The sequence below is a fragment of the Ursus arctos genome, unplaced genomic scaffold, assembly GCF_023065955.2.
Source record: "Ursus arctos isolate Adak ecotype North America unplaced genomic scaffold, UrsArc2.0 scaffold_10, whole genome shotgun sequence".
Classification (NCBI taxonomy): domain Eukaryota; kingdom Metazoa; phylum Chordata; class Mammalia; order Carnivora; family Ursidae; genus Ursus; species Ursus arctos.
Genome location: NW_026622764.1, coordinates 49,988,429 through 50,004,361, shown reverse-complemented (window position 1 = coordinate 50,004,361; position 15,933 = coordinate 49,988,429). Strand labels below are relative to the sequence as shown.

The window sequence follows — 15,933 nt, the reverse complement described above, 5'->3', positions numbered from 1 at the left end:
TATAATAAAGCTAGCTAGAGAAAATATTAAGAAAATCATAAATTAAATATTTACAGTACTATACTGTATTTATCAAGAAAAAAAAATCAATGTATAAGCAGACCCATGCAGTTCAAACCCATGTTATTCAAGGATCAACTGTAATAATGTCTCTTTGCCATATTTTGCATTAAATTCTATTTTATTTGGACTATTATTCTACGTTATTCTGGTTCATATTAGCCTGCTATTATCTATTTCCATCCTTTTATTTCAATTTTTCTAAATGTCTCTTGTAAATGATTAATACAATCAGAATCTTCTAATTGGTTATTTAACCCATTTATATTTATTTGTAATCAGTGCTACATTCAAATTTCTGCCACCTTATTTTCCGTTTACTATAATCTTTCTTTATTCCTTTCTGCCTCTCACTAGATAAACTAAGTTACTTCAATTTAAAAAAAAAAAAGATTTATTCATTTATTGGGGGGCAGGGCAGAGGGAAAGGGAGAATCCTGAAGCAAACTCCCCGCTGAGCACAGAGCCTGACTTGGGGCTTGATCCCAGGAGCCACTCAGGAGCTCCTTTTTTATTTATTGTATTTATAGAGTGTGCATGCACATGAGTGGGTTGGGGGGCCGGGCAGAGGGAGAGAGAGAATCTTTAGTAGGCTCCATGCTCACCAAGGAGCCCCACTCGGGACTTGCTCTCATGACCTGAGATCATGACCTGAGCCAAAATCGAGTCCGACTCTTAACGGACTGAGCCACCCACGTGCCCCACTCAAAGATATCTTTAAATACTATCACATTCTAGGCTAATTTGGTTGGATACAAAATTTTAAACTCAAAGGTATCATTCTTCAATATTGGGGAAAAAACCCGCCTTCTTCTATTCAATGATGCTTTTGGTAAATCTGATTCGCTTTCCTTTGAGAATAACCTACTCTTTTTCTCTGTAAACTTTAAGACTATTCTCTTTCTCTGATATTCTAAACTTCCACTATCATCAACACTACTCTCTATCTTCACACCATGCCTGTTTTTTCTTCATGGTAATTATCACTACCAAATATTATATCCTGTATTTGTTTCTTTCTCCTCCCCACTAGAATATAAACTCCATGAGAACAGGACTTGATTTTGTTCACTACTTTGTATGTCATACCTAGAATAGTGTCTGAAACATAATAGGTACACAATACACACTCAATTATGGTTCTTTACCCTCTAGGATTTGCTCACTAAATTCATTCAGTTCCTCAAGAAAGAAATCACAAGAAACCCAAAGCCAAATTCTTAAATTACCAGACTCTGCTTTGTATCTTTTCTTTTCCTATCTGTTCTGATAACCTTGGCAGGATTACCCAGGACAAAGGACTTCTCACTTTTCTCTTGAGACTAGAGATTTCTCTAAGTACCAAGGTTCTCAGATGCCTCTCTAAAGGAAATGTAAAGGGCCTCTGCCAAGGTTGGAGGCAGGGTGGAGGTATGAGGTGGGGGAACATGACACACCCCTGCCTCTCTTAACTAAAAAGGATCCCTGCCCCTATCCCAGGTTTATATGATATTTATACTCAAGGTGGGATGGGAGTAGGGAGAAGAGATACCACCTCTATACACTGACTCAGACACTACTGGATTTCACCCTTTGTCCTGCCTTCCAGACCTTGAACCCAACTCCTCACATTTCAAGTGTATCTACCCTATAACTCTCAGAAACTTTTAAATGATCCCAATGAGATACTTTTTAAAAGACTGCCTCTGAAAAAAATAAAAATAAAAAAAGACTGCTGCTGCCAGCATGATTTCCACATTATGATTAATGGGAATCATTTATGCAAGCGGCATCTTGCTGAAAGTAATATAATCAATTACACGTTTGCCAGGATCACTTCGCGATAAAGACTGCCAAGTTCTACAATTATTCAAACACTAAAACGAAGTCAAGCTGCTGTGGCACCAGCATTAATTGGTAGGTGTTTATTTTTTAATAACCAACTTTCTTTTTTATGAACTTGTAAGAATTAAGACGATTTTTTATTCCTTCAAAGAAATAACATATTGCAAAAATATTTTAGGTGAAATAACACAAATACAAATAAGCAACTGTGTACAAAATAATTTATTACAGCATTATATAGGATGGCATTATTTTACAGTGAGTTTTTTTTCCTCAACAATTATGAATCTAAATAGCTTAGAGTGAAGGAAAACCATTTTAATTAGAATGGCTTCTCTAGATAAAATCTCCCTTTTTGAATTCATATTTGCCTTAAAGGGAAGTATTAATATTAGACATATTTACACAGTTCTCAAAGAAATATACTGAATGATTCCATTACTGTTTTCTGCACAAGATAAAACAAAAACCTATACTCCCCCCAAAAATATTGCTCAACAATGTTTTATTAGTTAAACTAACAATAGTTTAAATTCTCATTTTGCTGATACAAAAATGAATTTAATAGTCAATGCATGGCTATAAGAGTAAGAATGTTTCCTTATAATCTGTATTCTTCCCTATTACTCTCCCTTGAAGCACACCACTTAGATATAAACTACTTGTTAAAACGCAAAGCAATTTAGTCAAGATAGCAGAATTCTTACCCATGGGTCTTTAAAAGACTGATCTAGGGATATGCAACAAATTTACCAGTGAATTTCCATGATGAAGAGGCAAACCAATCCCCACATTCTGAATCATCTACGTAAAACTGGAGTACCCTTACTCAATAGAAAGTACCCATTTTCATGGATATTAAAAAGGAAATGGTAAATCATTAAAAAATTAAGGTGGAAAAAAGGGCAAACTGAAATAAATTTTAAAATAAACCTCTATGTCTGCCAAAAAATAGTTTCATATTGTTTTTAACATACAGTTTACACTTTAAAACTGATGTGCTTTAATTAAAAATTAAGCAAATAAACAATAATACAACAAACCAATAACAGATCAAAACACAGATTCTGAAACCAGGATGTAAAGAAAATAATACAGTGGAGCTGTATACAACTTAGCTTAATAAGAAATTATATTCATGATACAGAAGTGACAGCACCCATCACAATGCTGATAATCTGAAAGTTTAAGAAAACTGTACAAGTATAAACAAGTAATTTTTAACAGATGTTTATGTAAATTGGCAGAGTCAGATAAAGGACAAAATAAGTTTACAGAATACTCCATTTAAAAATTCTATCCAATTATTTCATTTCACGCCTATATTAAAATACACCCTGAAAAGGAAACCCTGACCGGAATTCAGCTCTGAGTCTTACAGGAGTCAACTTTCTATGGGATTTCAAATTTCGTTTGCCAAGACTTCATAGTTAGCTGTATGGTTGAGTGCCACACTGTGACTGTCCACCTCGTTCACACCAGGCAGGAAAGCGGAAGTGAAAGGAAGCAGGTTATGACAGGCCACCCTGTATTCTTCATACTGGGAATTACAGTGCCCAAAGCTGCCATCAAGCAGTGCCTCGGAAACCTTTAGTAAAGTCTATCAAAAAAGGTGAGAATAAAATAATTTTTAGGAAAAAAGGTTGGTTACTAATCATTGTAATAATCAAAAGATGCATCGAGGAAAAGAAAACTGGCAAGGCCTCGGTGTAAAATAACTTCTTGCTACCCGCAGAAAGTGCACACCTCAAAACAGGAACATTTTATTATTTTTATTTTTTTAATTTAAATTCAATTAGTTAACATGTAGTGTATTATTAGTTTCATAGTAGAGTTCAGTGATTCATCAGCTCCACACAACACCCAGTGCTCATCATATCACGTGCCCTCCCCCCAAGGCCCCATCACCCAGTAACCCCAACCTCCACCCACCTCCCCTCCAACAACCCTCAGTTTAAAACAGGAACATTTTAGACATCAATTCTGCAAAGTCTTAAAAAAGTAAAATTCTAATACTTGACAAAGTGACTCTCTGAAACTGATCACTAATACGAAAATGTCCTTTATTAACCACAATAGTTCCCATTTACTGAGGGCTTACCATGCGTCAGGCAGGGGCTAAGCCCTTCACAGTGTAGTGTTTCAGTCAGTCAACCCTTCCACCAAGCAGGTAAGGTAAGTGGTACAGACATACCCCGTGTTACTGCGCCTCACTCTATTGCGCTTTGCAGATACTGTGTTTCTTATAAATTGGGGCTTATGGCAACCCTGTGTCGAGCAAGTCTACTGGCACCATTTTCCCAACAGCATTTGCTCACTTTGTGTCCCTGTGTCATATTTTGGTAGTTCTTGCAAATATTTCAAACTTATTCGCTATTATTATATTTGTTATGATGATCTGTCATCAGTGATTACAACTCGCTGAAACCTCAGATGATAGCTGGCATTTTTTAGTAATAAACTATTTTTTAAATTAAGGTATATGGATTGTTTTTTTACACATAACACTACTGCACACTTAACGGACTACAGTATAGTATAAACATAACATTTATGTGCACTGGAAACCAAAAAATTCACTGGACTTTGTTGTGCTATTCACTTTATCAGCAGTGGTCTGGAGCCGAACCCACAGTATCTCCCAGGTACGCCTGTATTTTCATCCCCATCTGCCTAATGTGTGTGACACAGACCATAACCAGCAGAACTGAGATCCAAATCCAGACAGAACTCTGAAGGTCCACTCGAGAATTATGCTGTAAAGACACGTGTTTTGTCAGAGCACTCAGTATCCAAAAATTCGCACAAATCAGTCTGAAAAACCTTACCTTTACATTTTTATCTTTTATAGTTTCATCCAATCTAGTGGCAATAGCAATTGCTTTCTCTTGCCTTGACTTGTCCAGAAAATACATCATTTTAGCACCTGAAATACCAAGACACTACAAAATGAGTGAACTCCTAGATCTTAAAATTGATTTGATTGACATCGACCAATGACTTAAATTAGGGTTCCAAATGTTTAATCAGCAGTGGGTTGGAGCTGGCTCCTACCAGGACTTGGAAGCCCAACTCCCAATTCAGTGACATCCTATTGACAGACTGGGGCCACAATGGGAGTGTTTACATTATGGCAAAATACTACAAATCAGGGTTTCTTCTGTCACAAAGAGATGGTTGTCAAGCACTTACAAGGAGACCAGATTTAACAACTGCCCCTCCCCCTAGAAATGCTGAAACTCAAAATATAAATATGCGCTACCCTGTAGCATCATTCAATATTTCAGCTAAAATCATTTTTTAAATTTGATACCCTCAAATAAAACAACTAAGGAACAAATTACTGCCACAGATAAGTGTGGCAGAGGGACAAAAGGAAAATGCTTGCATGTTCACAAAGAAAATACGTAATTTAAAAAATTTTTTTATCCCTATTCCTATGTAATTTTTTTCTGCATCCACTAAAATGATCATATGGTGTTTACCCTTTCTCTCTCATTGATGCCATGTTTCACACCAATTGATTTGCAAATATTGAACCACCCTTGCAACCCAGGAAGAAATCCCCCTTGATCACAGTGAACAATTTTTTAATGTATTATTGAATTCAGTTTGCTACTATTTTGTTGAGGATTTTTGCATCTATATTCATCAGGGATATTGGCCTGTAGTTCTCTTTTTGTACTGTCTTTATCTGGTTTTGGTATCAGGGTAATACTGACCTCATAGAATGAATTTGGAAGTTTTTCTTCCTCTTCTATTTTTGGAAATAGTTTGAGAAGAATAGGTATTAACTCCTCTTTAAATATTTGGTAGAATTCACCTGTGAAGCCTTCCCTTTCACAATGGAGATAACAGGTATTCATTCAATTAATAACCTCTATCTCCTGGTCCATATTCTATGCTCATTTTTCTATTGGGCTTTTATCAATTTATATTGTTTATTGTTAGTTTATGCTTTACATATATTATTAGCTTTTTATCAGTTGCATATCTGTAAATATTTTTTTCCAATTGGCCTTTTGACTTTCTTTTTTTAATTTTTATTTATTATGTAATCTCTTTTTAATTTTTATTTATTAAGTAATCTCTTCCCCCAACATGGGGCTCGAACTCACAACCCTGAGATCAAGAGTCACATGCTCTACTTACGGTGTTTTTATTTTTATGTAGCAAAAATTACCTTTTCCTTAGAATTTCATATATTTGGGAAGGCATTTCCCATAATAACAATAAAGAAATGTTTTCTTTCATTATCCTGTATTCTTGGAAGAGAAATTCTTATCTGTCCTTACTACCAAGAAGTTGTAATTTTTCATAGGAATTAATTTTTCTCCATAGACCTCAGAATCAAGAAGTTTCCCTTCAGAACAAGAAAACTTAGGTTGAAATATTTAAATATATGGCTTACTGTAGGAGCATAGTTTTATATTATGTACTTCACTTTGTCCCCAATTCATTTTCCACAATCTTTTGTTCAGTTTAGCATCTTATCCATCCATGCCATTTTGTCATTTTATGAATTTGTATAAACTGCCTAAAATCCTTCCTATAACAGGCAGGACATAAATAAATCCTCAAAATACAAAATACGCAAAGTAGTAAAAATACAAGAAAAAAATAAATCACTCATAAACCCAAAATGTGAAGGCAACCACTAAAGTTTCCATATGTATTTCTTTTCAGCCTTTATCCCATGTAGGTGTTTTTGGTTTGTTTGTTTTTTTTTTACATAGTTGAGATTATGTTGTATGTTAATTCTGTGTACGTATTACAAAATTATTTACCCGTCATTACAAATTTTTTGAATAAACATCACTTTATAGGACTGCCTGGTTTTCCATTTCATTACAAACCAAATACTATTTCCCCTCTTATTAGACATACATGAAATTTGTTTCCATTCTTTTTCCCACACTCACACACAGTATTTCAGGTAATATCTTTATAGTTAAAGCTCTATCTCTGCTTTGGATTAACTCTTTAAAATTATTTCTAAAAGTATGACCACAGCAAAAAATCACAGATAAATGAAGCTCTTTCTTTTTTTTTTAAGATTTATTTTATTTATTAGAGAGAGAGAGAGAGAGAGAATGCATGCACATGAGAGAGTGGAGGAAAGAATCTGCAGCAGATTCCCCTCAGCGCAGAGCCCTGCGTCGGACTCAATCCAGGACCCTGAGATCATAACCTGAGCCAAAACCAGGAGTCAGACACTCAACCAAGAGCCACCCAGATGCCCGGATGTGAAGCTCTTACTAAGGATGACAGACTGCTTTCCTACATGGCTCGGCCAGTTTTACACTTCCAGCAGCAAAATACAAGCGTGCTTAGTCACCATGTCTTTACCACACTTTCATCTCCTTTTTCCAAACAAACAAAAAAACCCTTTCTTAATTTGAAAGATCAAAAATGGTATTGTGTTCATTTCTTTTTCTATGATAATTTGAAAGGCTGAATATCTTTCCAAACTTTTATTTTCATCACATTCCTACCTTTTCCATAAATGTTTAACCCTGGGAGTCACACACTGACCTGAAAGCAGATGCTGAAGAGAGGTAGCATTGTGTTTGAGAAAATCCTCATTAAAACTTTCCAAATCCTTGTTGACAAATATTTTCTGCATTTCTTGAGATAGAACTTTGCTCACAATGTCTGGAAGATTACTATGATTAGACACTATAAAAACAAAACATTTGGAATTTAAAATTTTTTAAATCTGTCCCATGAAACAAAATCAACTGAAATACATTTATATTTATTATTAAGCTTGATACATCTTACATAGTAAAATACTGCTCCTTTGGAATATAAATACATTCGAGCTTAAAAATGCACTAATTTCTAGCATACCTCTGCTAGCATGTTTAATTTATAGATGTACCATAAATATTATCCTTTTTTTGCTTTATATTATTGCAAATCTCTTTAAGATTTTGACTGCTGAAGACAGTCATATTCTGGTATGTCTGAAGACTATTGACCTGTCATATATGCTTTTACGTTAATATTACCTTTTTTATACTTACCAGATTTAGAAAATTTAATTAAACATTCATGTAACCATGGGTGATTACTGTTGATGGCAAAAGCTCGTTTGACAGACTGCAGCATTAACAGGAACTTCCCTGTGTCATAAAAAAACATAAAGGTAACAGCATCAATATTTATGTATGTTATTTTAGTCACTTTATTCTAGCCTCACTTAAATTCCAGTAACAAAATGTTACCTTTCCTGTAACATTCATGAGCAAAATTCAAAGCTGACTTTGGCTATCAAAGACAACTTTTATTTTTTAAAGAAAAGCTTGAAATGATGTAGAATTGAATGCTTCAGATAAACAATTTGTGTGACTGTTCAAACTATTCTCAAATTGGGTTTGATCATAATACTCTAACTGATTGCCCTGTCAAGTTTTGAGCAGCAAAGGAAAAAGGGATTGGGAGCCTTTATGGAAGGCTGAAACAGAACTCTAACAAACGAAAAGAAAACCGATTCAACTGATAAAGATTATACCGAATATAAGGATTAACAACTGAATTCAAATTATTACCTTTTCTAAAATATATTTCAAATGCTAATAGATGAGTGTCAATGTTATCAGCAACAAGGTTCTTTAGAGGTATAAGGAACTTGACAGCTTCTTCTAATGGATTTTCTATCTATTTTGAAACAGAAAGGAAAATTACTACATTTAAAAACAGCTACACAAGTTAAATTTCCCCCAAACCTCAAATTAATACATATCTAAAGTAATTTACAGTTCTCTTTATATGACCAAATAAGAAAACATTTTAAAACTATCATCTGTAAGCAAATTCAAAATAGTCAATAATTTCAAAATGGAAATAGCTCTATTGTTTTTTCTGATTATAAACTCAATATAATCTCATAAAACTCCAAAAAGTCCAGGAAGTTATTCCATAGACTTAAGGAGATGGGAGACCAAATACTGACTGCCCTTATTCTTGAAACACTTCAAATAAGGAGGCAAATACAACTGCATCATGTAACTGGAAAAATGACCAATTTAAAATCCTTGTACTAGATTCCACAGTAAATAAACCTGAAAGTTAAGTATTTCCCTAAATCTGATCCCTAAATAGCTACAGAAACTTTGAGAAAATCCCAGAGATGAAATGCTTTCTCTTTGTAGCTAAAACCTATCAAGATATATAAAATGTTTCCAAACAGATAATTGTCTGGCTGCTGTTACCAAATTACCAAAAATTTAGTGTTAATAAAGCAGCACATATTTATTATCTTGGCAGGTCTGTGGGTTTAAATTCCAACATGAGTCTCACTGGGCTTAAAAATCAAGGTGCCAGAAGGACCACATGCCTTTTGGAGGCTCAGTTCCCTTTTGAGCTTCTCAAGGCTGCCCACAGTCTCCCTTTGTGGCTCCCTCCTTCCCTCTTCAGAACCAGTTAACAGAGGGCTGAGTCCTCCTCACAGCACTCCAACCCCCTCTCCAGTCTTCCTCTACTTTGAAGACCCACTGTGATTATACTGGGCTCAGCCAGGTAACTCAGGCTAACTTTCTTATTTTAAGGCTATCTGCCACATTAATTTCCCTTTGCCGTGTAATGTAACGTATTCGCAAATTCTAGGATTTGGAATGTGGCCAGATTTAAAGGGCCACTATGCTGTCCACCACCACAATTCTATGTATAATTTGCATTAACCAAAATTTCCACATTATCACTCAAAAATAATTGACTACTATCATAATGACCTTGAAATATTACAAAATGGCTTCTGATCTCTAGATTTAATTAAAACACATTTATGACTAGAACAGAACCAAATAACACAAATCCTACAAATAAAGACAGTAAATTTATCTCACCCTTTCTAATTTTTCAGGTATAAGTTCTTCTTTGAGACCACTGGCTTCTTCTTCTTCATCATCTCTTTTTTTCTTTTGATTTTTTTGTTGACGTTCCCTTTCTGCATGCTTTCTCTCTTCTTCCAGTTTAGCCTTTTTCTGAGCTCTTCTTTGCTTACTGAGCATTTTCTTCAACTCTTTGGCTGACAGGTTTTCTATAAATATCCAAATACCCAAATGAATACAAATTCTAAATCAAGGTTTCCGTTTTCCTCACTCTCCTGCAATACACAGTATTGTATTAAAGCAATACAGCTTTAAGAGGGGAAAGGTGGAAGAGGCGAGGATACAGACGCTTTTAGAAAGTACATTCCCACTGCCTAGCACACACCCCGGCACAGAAGGCAACCGGCAAATACTACACTGACTAAAATTAATCAATTCTAAAAAAATAATAAAAATAAATTAATAATAAAATAAAATTAATCAATTTTGGCCCAGTTCCGCCTCCTACACAATACACGACTTGAGGCAAACATCTTGCTAAGTCCCAAGTCCCAATCTGCATACAGTGCAGTGAGGACACCAACGATCTTCTTGGAATATATCAAGAATAAGTGAGACAGTGCATTTACACACACTTGTGATCTGTTCAGAAATTTGCCTCCATGCTACTATTCTCAAATATTTGTAGATACGAACATTTTTGTGAATAAAAAGCTGTACAGGTGTTCTCACTGGCACTATTATTTTCAATCAACTAGGCACTAGAAGTCGTAAGAATATGTATTTTTCCCAAAGGGTCTCACAGCTATTTAAAAACAAAAGAAAAACAAAGCACCCAGACATTTCTATTCTTCCCCAATTGGCCTTACTGAAGATAAAAATAAAAATGATTGCAGGGAGTCTGGCAGGCTCAGTTGGTAGAATGTGGGCCTCTTGATCTCGGGGTTATGAGTTTGAGCCCCACGTTGGGTGTAGAGATTACTTAAAAAAAAAAAAAAACTTTAAAATAAATAAATACGTAATTTTTTAAAAATGATTGCAAGTCCTCCATTAGGGTTATTTAGAAGTATCAGCTACAGAATATGATCCTGCTGACTTTTTCTAAGCACCTCCCTCCCTCCACCCATCATTTTTTTAGCATATAAGCAATCTGATGTCTTCACATCCATTTGATAATATGCTTTTCTATATGTTGTTTACGCTAATGACATTCTTAAATGTAGTGTTCTTTTCAATTCTTTGAACGCAAGTTTCTTTTCAGTTACCTGAATTTATTTCTTGTTGTTTGCTCTCATTGGTTAAGGGGTTATCATACAATTTCAAGTATATTTCAATCGCTGATCTAGCAGCCTTGAAATAGAAGGCATGTCTTCTGAGTATATCTTCTAATCTCAAAAGGTCAACATAGGCACGGAGGGTCATCTTTCTCATGCAGTATGTATGGAAGTCAAATTGATCATCGGTTATCTCAAAAAAATGCTTTAAAAAAAACCACAAAATTATCCCTTACATATATTTCAATAATGTCCATTTTTAAAAAGAAAATCATAAAAAGCCCGAAATACAATGTAACAGTCACAATTCCACTTAGTTGCCTTCTCTACTGGGCAGTCCTTAACACTACAAAGGACATCAAACTGTTCTTTGTATTCAACTTAAGTTTCTGTTACAACAATCCTTGGCCATTCCCTATAAATCATGTTTTGTGACGATACTCAATTTCTGTGTAATAAGTTAGATGACCAGATTTTTTTAAACCCTGAAATCAGTACATATTCATTTTTTGCTCTAAGGAAATATTTCTCCTCAGTATTCCCCCAAATCAGCATGGCAGAGTAAAACAGAGCTCTGAATGAAGGTCAAATATATATAGGTTCACATTAAATGTTTACAAATCAGACTGTTCTACTCAACTGTAAGCTCTCCGAGGGTGAGCCCTGTCATCTCTAACCCCACTGCCTGGCATAGGGACTAACATTCAATAAGCACAATTTTTGCCAACTAAAGAGAGAAGATGCTTATCAGGCATGTGTGACCTCTTAATGTCCTACAGCCTGAAATATTTAATCTACGTTAGGAATAAAGAAATCTATATGGCCAATTTCATAAAGTTGTTAAGGAATCAAATAAGATATTTTAAATTTCATTGGACACAGAGCATTATGATTTTTTCTCATTCAATAAACTCCTATTAATCTACCAACGTTCCATTTTAGCAACTATTAATCTGTAGTCTATGTATAAACAAACATAGTAACATTTTCCTAAGGAGAGAGTTCAAGGCTTTCATTCAATTCTCAAAGGGTCCATGGCCCCAGAAGTTGAAGAACTAATTCCTTACATGGCAAGAAGACAATTAACATCCCTACTTCAAAACTATGTATCCTTTTATATTCTTTCCTACACGCATCTCTACATCTTCTTTCTTTTCCCCTATTTTAGCTTCTCCAAAAATACATAGAAAAATGAATGATTCAATACACAAAGCCATTAAGCTCTTCTCCTACTTCACCTGCCCTGTCCTAGGAGCCAAAGTAACTCACTGTGCAGAAGACACATGAGTATTTGTCCACATTATTTCATAATTTTAGTTGTGTTGGTAATTAGAAATACTCTATACACAGAATTACATTAAGTACCTGATATTTTAAGGGAAGAATTCTAAGATAAAAAGAATAAGAGTACACAATGTGGAGGGGGGAAAATTCGAAAAAATGAACATTTAACATTAGTTGATAACTTTAAGAATCATGCTTTAATAGGTGGTATTTGAAAACTGCATTCCTCTCATTAATAAGACAAATCAACTCTCTTATAAGAATTAACATGAACTTGTTTTTTTTAATCAAAAGATTACATATTTCATAATGCTCTTCATGGTTAATGTAAATCAAGTTATGTCTAGCACCATAAGATCTTAAAATTCAATACAACTGAGGAAAAATGGCAGGAATACAAAACGAGATGATAACATCTAAAAGATTACAGGACTTTTTTAAAGTTGAGAAACATTTATGTGTAAAAAGGCAGACCCACGTTTCAAGAGACACTCTAGCAGCTTTAGCAGACACAGATTCTACGTCAAGTCTTAGAGGGAGCCGTAGGGAACCACAAACAGTTAAGCCGCCTCTTTACCAGTAACAGCCCACAGGCTGCCTCTCTCCAGTTAGTCTTCGGTACATAGGGTAACCAACTTATCCCAGCTTGCCTGGGGCTCTCTCAGTTTTTCCAATGAAGCCCTGCGTCTTAAGAACCTGCTCTGCCCCAGGCAAACCTGGATGTTGGTCACTCTATAGTAAGCTAACGACGGTAGACAGGATATGGCTAGAGTACGTTAGAAAAACAAAATAATTTTGCTTTGGGAAGAAATGCTATACGGCAGAACACTACTTAGAAACAACTAATCTTAGCTTTTCTTTTTTTTTGATTTTTAATTTTGGAATAATTATAGATTCAGAGCAAGTTACAAAGGTAACGTAGAGATATCCTGTATACTCTTCTCTCAGTTTCCCCTGTTAAGTTATATCCTATAAACAACAGTATGAGAACCAAAAAACTGACATTGGTACAATGTGGGTATATAGTTCTATGTGAGTTTACCACATGTGTAGATTAATGTAACTACCACTATAATCAAGACACAGAACTATTCCATCACTACAAAAATCTCCCTTATCTACCTTGGGGTGATTTTTTTAAGTCTCCAGATTTCTAAAACACAGAAATCTACTAGCTGACACAAACAGGTGTAGTTTCCCTATACTTTACCCAAACAATAACACAATATGGTCACCTCCCAGCTTCCTGCAGAAATTAGATACCCAAATTTTAACATATAGCTCAGGCTTTTAACCCAATTTTCCCCTCATCATAAACTACTAGTTCTTTTGGGGTAGGGGGAGGGTAATGCTGGCAGGAATTGCTTAACTTGTCAAAATTAGGCTTGAATCGAAATAAGACAAGTCAGTGGAGAATTAAGAAATGCTATTCACAGCTTAAGAGTGTGGTTTCCTTTAAGAATTCCCTATTAGTCCCTCTCATCTCACCCAGATGCTCCCACTCCATTACTTCTCAGAGTTCCTGGAGGAGACCAACAAGAGCTCATATCCAGAAAGACAACAAAAACCTCTGACTCAAAAAATAATAACCAGACCAACTAGAGCAGTATGCAACTCCATGCGCCTTATAGAAAATCGGTCATTATGAAGCATGCATCAACTGGATCAAGATTAAGATGCACTGGAAGACCAAGTTATGAACTGCCTATCGGAAGTTCTAGATCTTCTCATAAAGTTTTTGAAATATGTATTACTGCTCTGTTTCAGATATAAACCAGCACACTAAAATGATGAGAAACTAATCACCTGGAAAAAAAGGAAAAGAAAGAAATTCTTAAAAGATAAAATAGTTTAAAATTATTCTGAACACAAGTTTATATCCAATATTCTGAAGATTGTTGTTTTGTTTTGTTTTTAATAAAACTCAAGCCCTAAAGTGATTGGGCTGGACTTCATAACCTTTATATATAATCCTAAAATCCTCTGAGGGGGGCAAGATGAAAGCAAAAAAAAGTACTACACTGGACCATTCCAGAATTGTAACATTTTAAATCCAATTACTAAAAGCTCACAGAAATACATCATAGCTGAAACTGCCCTTGAAGAGAGAATTCTTGAATGAATTTTTGAAGGCAGAAGAAAGGCCTAGCCCTTATTTGAACTTCTATCTGTATTTGTTGAAGGTGAAGGTAAACTGCAAAGTTTTATTTTTGAAAGGTGCTCATTTCTTTATTAAAATACTTAAAATCCAGGCACAAAAGCAACTCATGCAGATACTTATTATAATAAATCTATGAATTCTGTAATTACTCTTAAATCCTCACAAATTATATCATTGAGAATTCTTTTAGATTACATTATTTTTATTAGAAATGAATTTTAGCATTAGTAAATATTTAATCACCCTATTTGTACTAAGCATTCACATTTCTACATACAACCACTAGAAGAGTTAAGTCTTCCTTACTTTTACTACGAATTACTCACTATAAAAGACTAGCTTACAAGTGACATAAGAATAGGCTCTTTTTTTTTTAATTTGTGTCTAGTTTCTTCTGTCCTCAAGCATTTAACAAATTTGAAATAAAAACAGTAAAGTTTCTAGCAATAATTAGTAACATGAACAGAGGGTTACAAATTCTACCATATTTTAATCTCTGATAGCCAATGATTTTCTATAATTTTTTTCTTCAAAAATGCTTTCTATCAGTCAAATCCTATTTCTTGAACTAGACATAGTTGATCTGACACTACAGAATTCTATTTCATGTTACTCAGCCCACATCACTATACATTTAAGGGAGAGCATAATCTAAATGAAAGTAATGGAAGAGCTATTCATCATATTCTAACAATCCTCAATAAATATCACAAAGGAATATGTAGTCATTAATGCTGGGAGGAGCGGGGCTGCAGCTGGAGATATAACGATCCTAAGGATGTGCAAATTTCACTTTCACAGAAAATCTGATCAATGTCTAGCTGCGGTCATGCTGGAATCACTGACGCCTAAGTACCTAGCAGCTTCTTCATTCAGGAAACAATCTACTGCTCACTGAGAACATCTGGTTTATACAAATCTCTTTCCTTAATAACGAGAAGAATGTGTCTGAAGTACTAGTCATCTAGGAGTGTTGAAACAAGCTGGTGATCTACGGTGTTATCACAGAAATAAGAGCCGGATTTAAACGAGAATGCTTGGATATTGCCTCAATATTTCACGTTATCACCTGAGGGCTTTATAACCTTCAAGGACAAGATGAGGATTTTCCCCAGAGATATAGCCATGAAGCCCAGGCCTAAAAAGAAAACAGAGAAACCCAAAACCAAACAAAAACCTAGGTTATTTCTAAAAGGGCTGAGGTAGAATCCTCATTCCGGTTCCCAGCAAAAGCCACCCCCTAAGATGGAGCCTTTCTTCTGGGTCCCCTCAGAAGTTTCACACGGGGAAAAAGGCCAAAGTGACTGCGGAGTGCAGACATCAGGCTCACCTGACTGCGGCGCCTGCGGCTTTATACTGCGTCAGCATGGGAGCAGTGGCGCCGACTGAGCCCACAACTGAGGGCTGCTGAGGACTGCCTCAGGCGTGCTTTTGTGGCTCTTTTCCTCCTGTTGTCCATTTGGAAGGAGAGTGCTTCAGAGATGACAAAGAACAG

General features: G+C 35.2%; 1 protein-coding gene across 6 annotated transcripts in view; it reads right to left on the bottom strand.

The window, feature by feature from the left end:
- Window positions 1-2,088: 2,088 nt before the first annotated feature.
- NAA16 (N-alpha-acetyltransferase 16, NatA auxiliary subunit) overlaps window positions 2,089-15,933 on the bottom strand; it is a 62,389-nt gene continuing 48,544 nt past the window's right edge. For 3 of the 6 annotated variants that reach the window (XM_026493346.4, XM_026493344.4, XM_026493349.4), the window contains 6 exons: window positions 10,985-11,198; window positions 9,735-9,928; window positions 8,439-8,547; window positions 7,914-8,012; window positions 7,420-7,563; window positions 2,089-4,810 (listed from right to left, as the gene is read on the bottom strand). In XM_026493346.4, the coding sequence (XP_026349131.1) occupies window positions 4,491-4,810; window positions 7,420-7,563; window positions 7,914-8,012; window positions 8,439-8,547; window positions 9,735-9,928; window positions 10,985-11,198 (1,080 nt within the window). In that variant the 3' untranslated portion in view covers window positions 2,089-4,490. The other 3 variants (XM_026493347.4, XM_026493345.4, XM_057308303.1) reach the window with 2 other exon arrangements.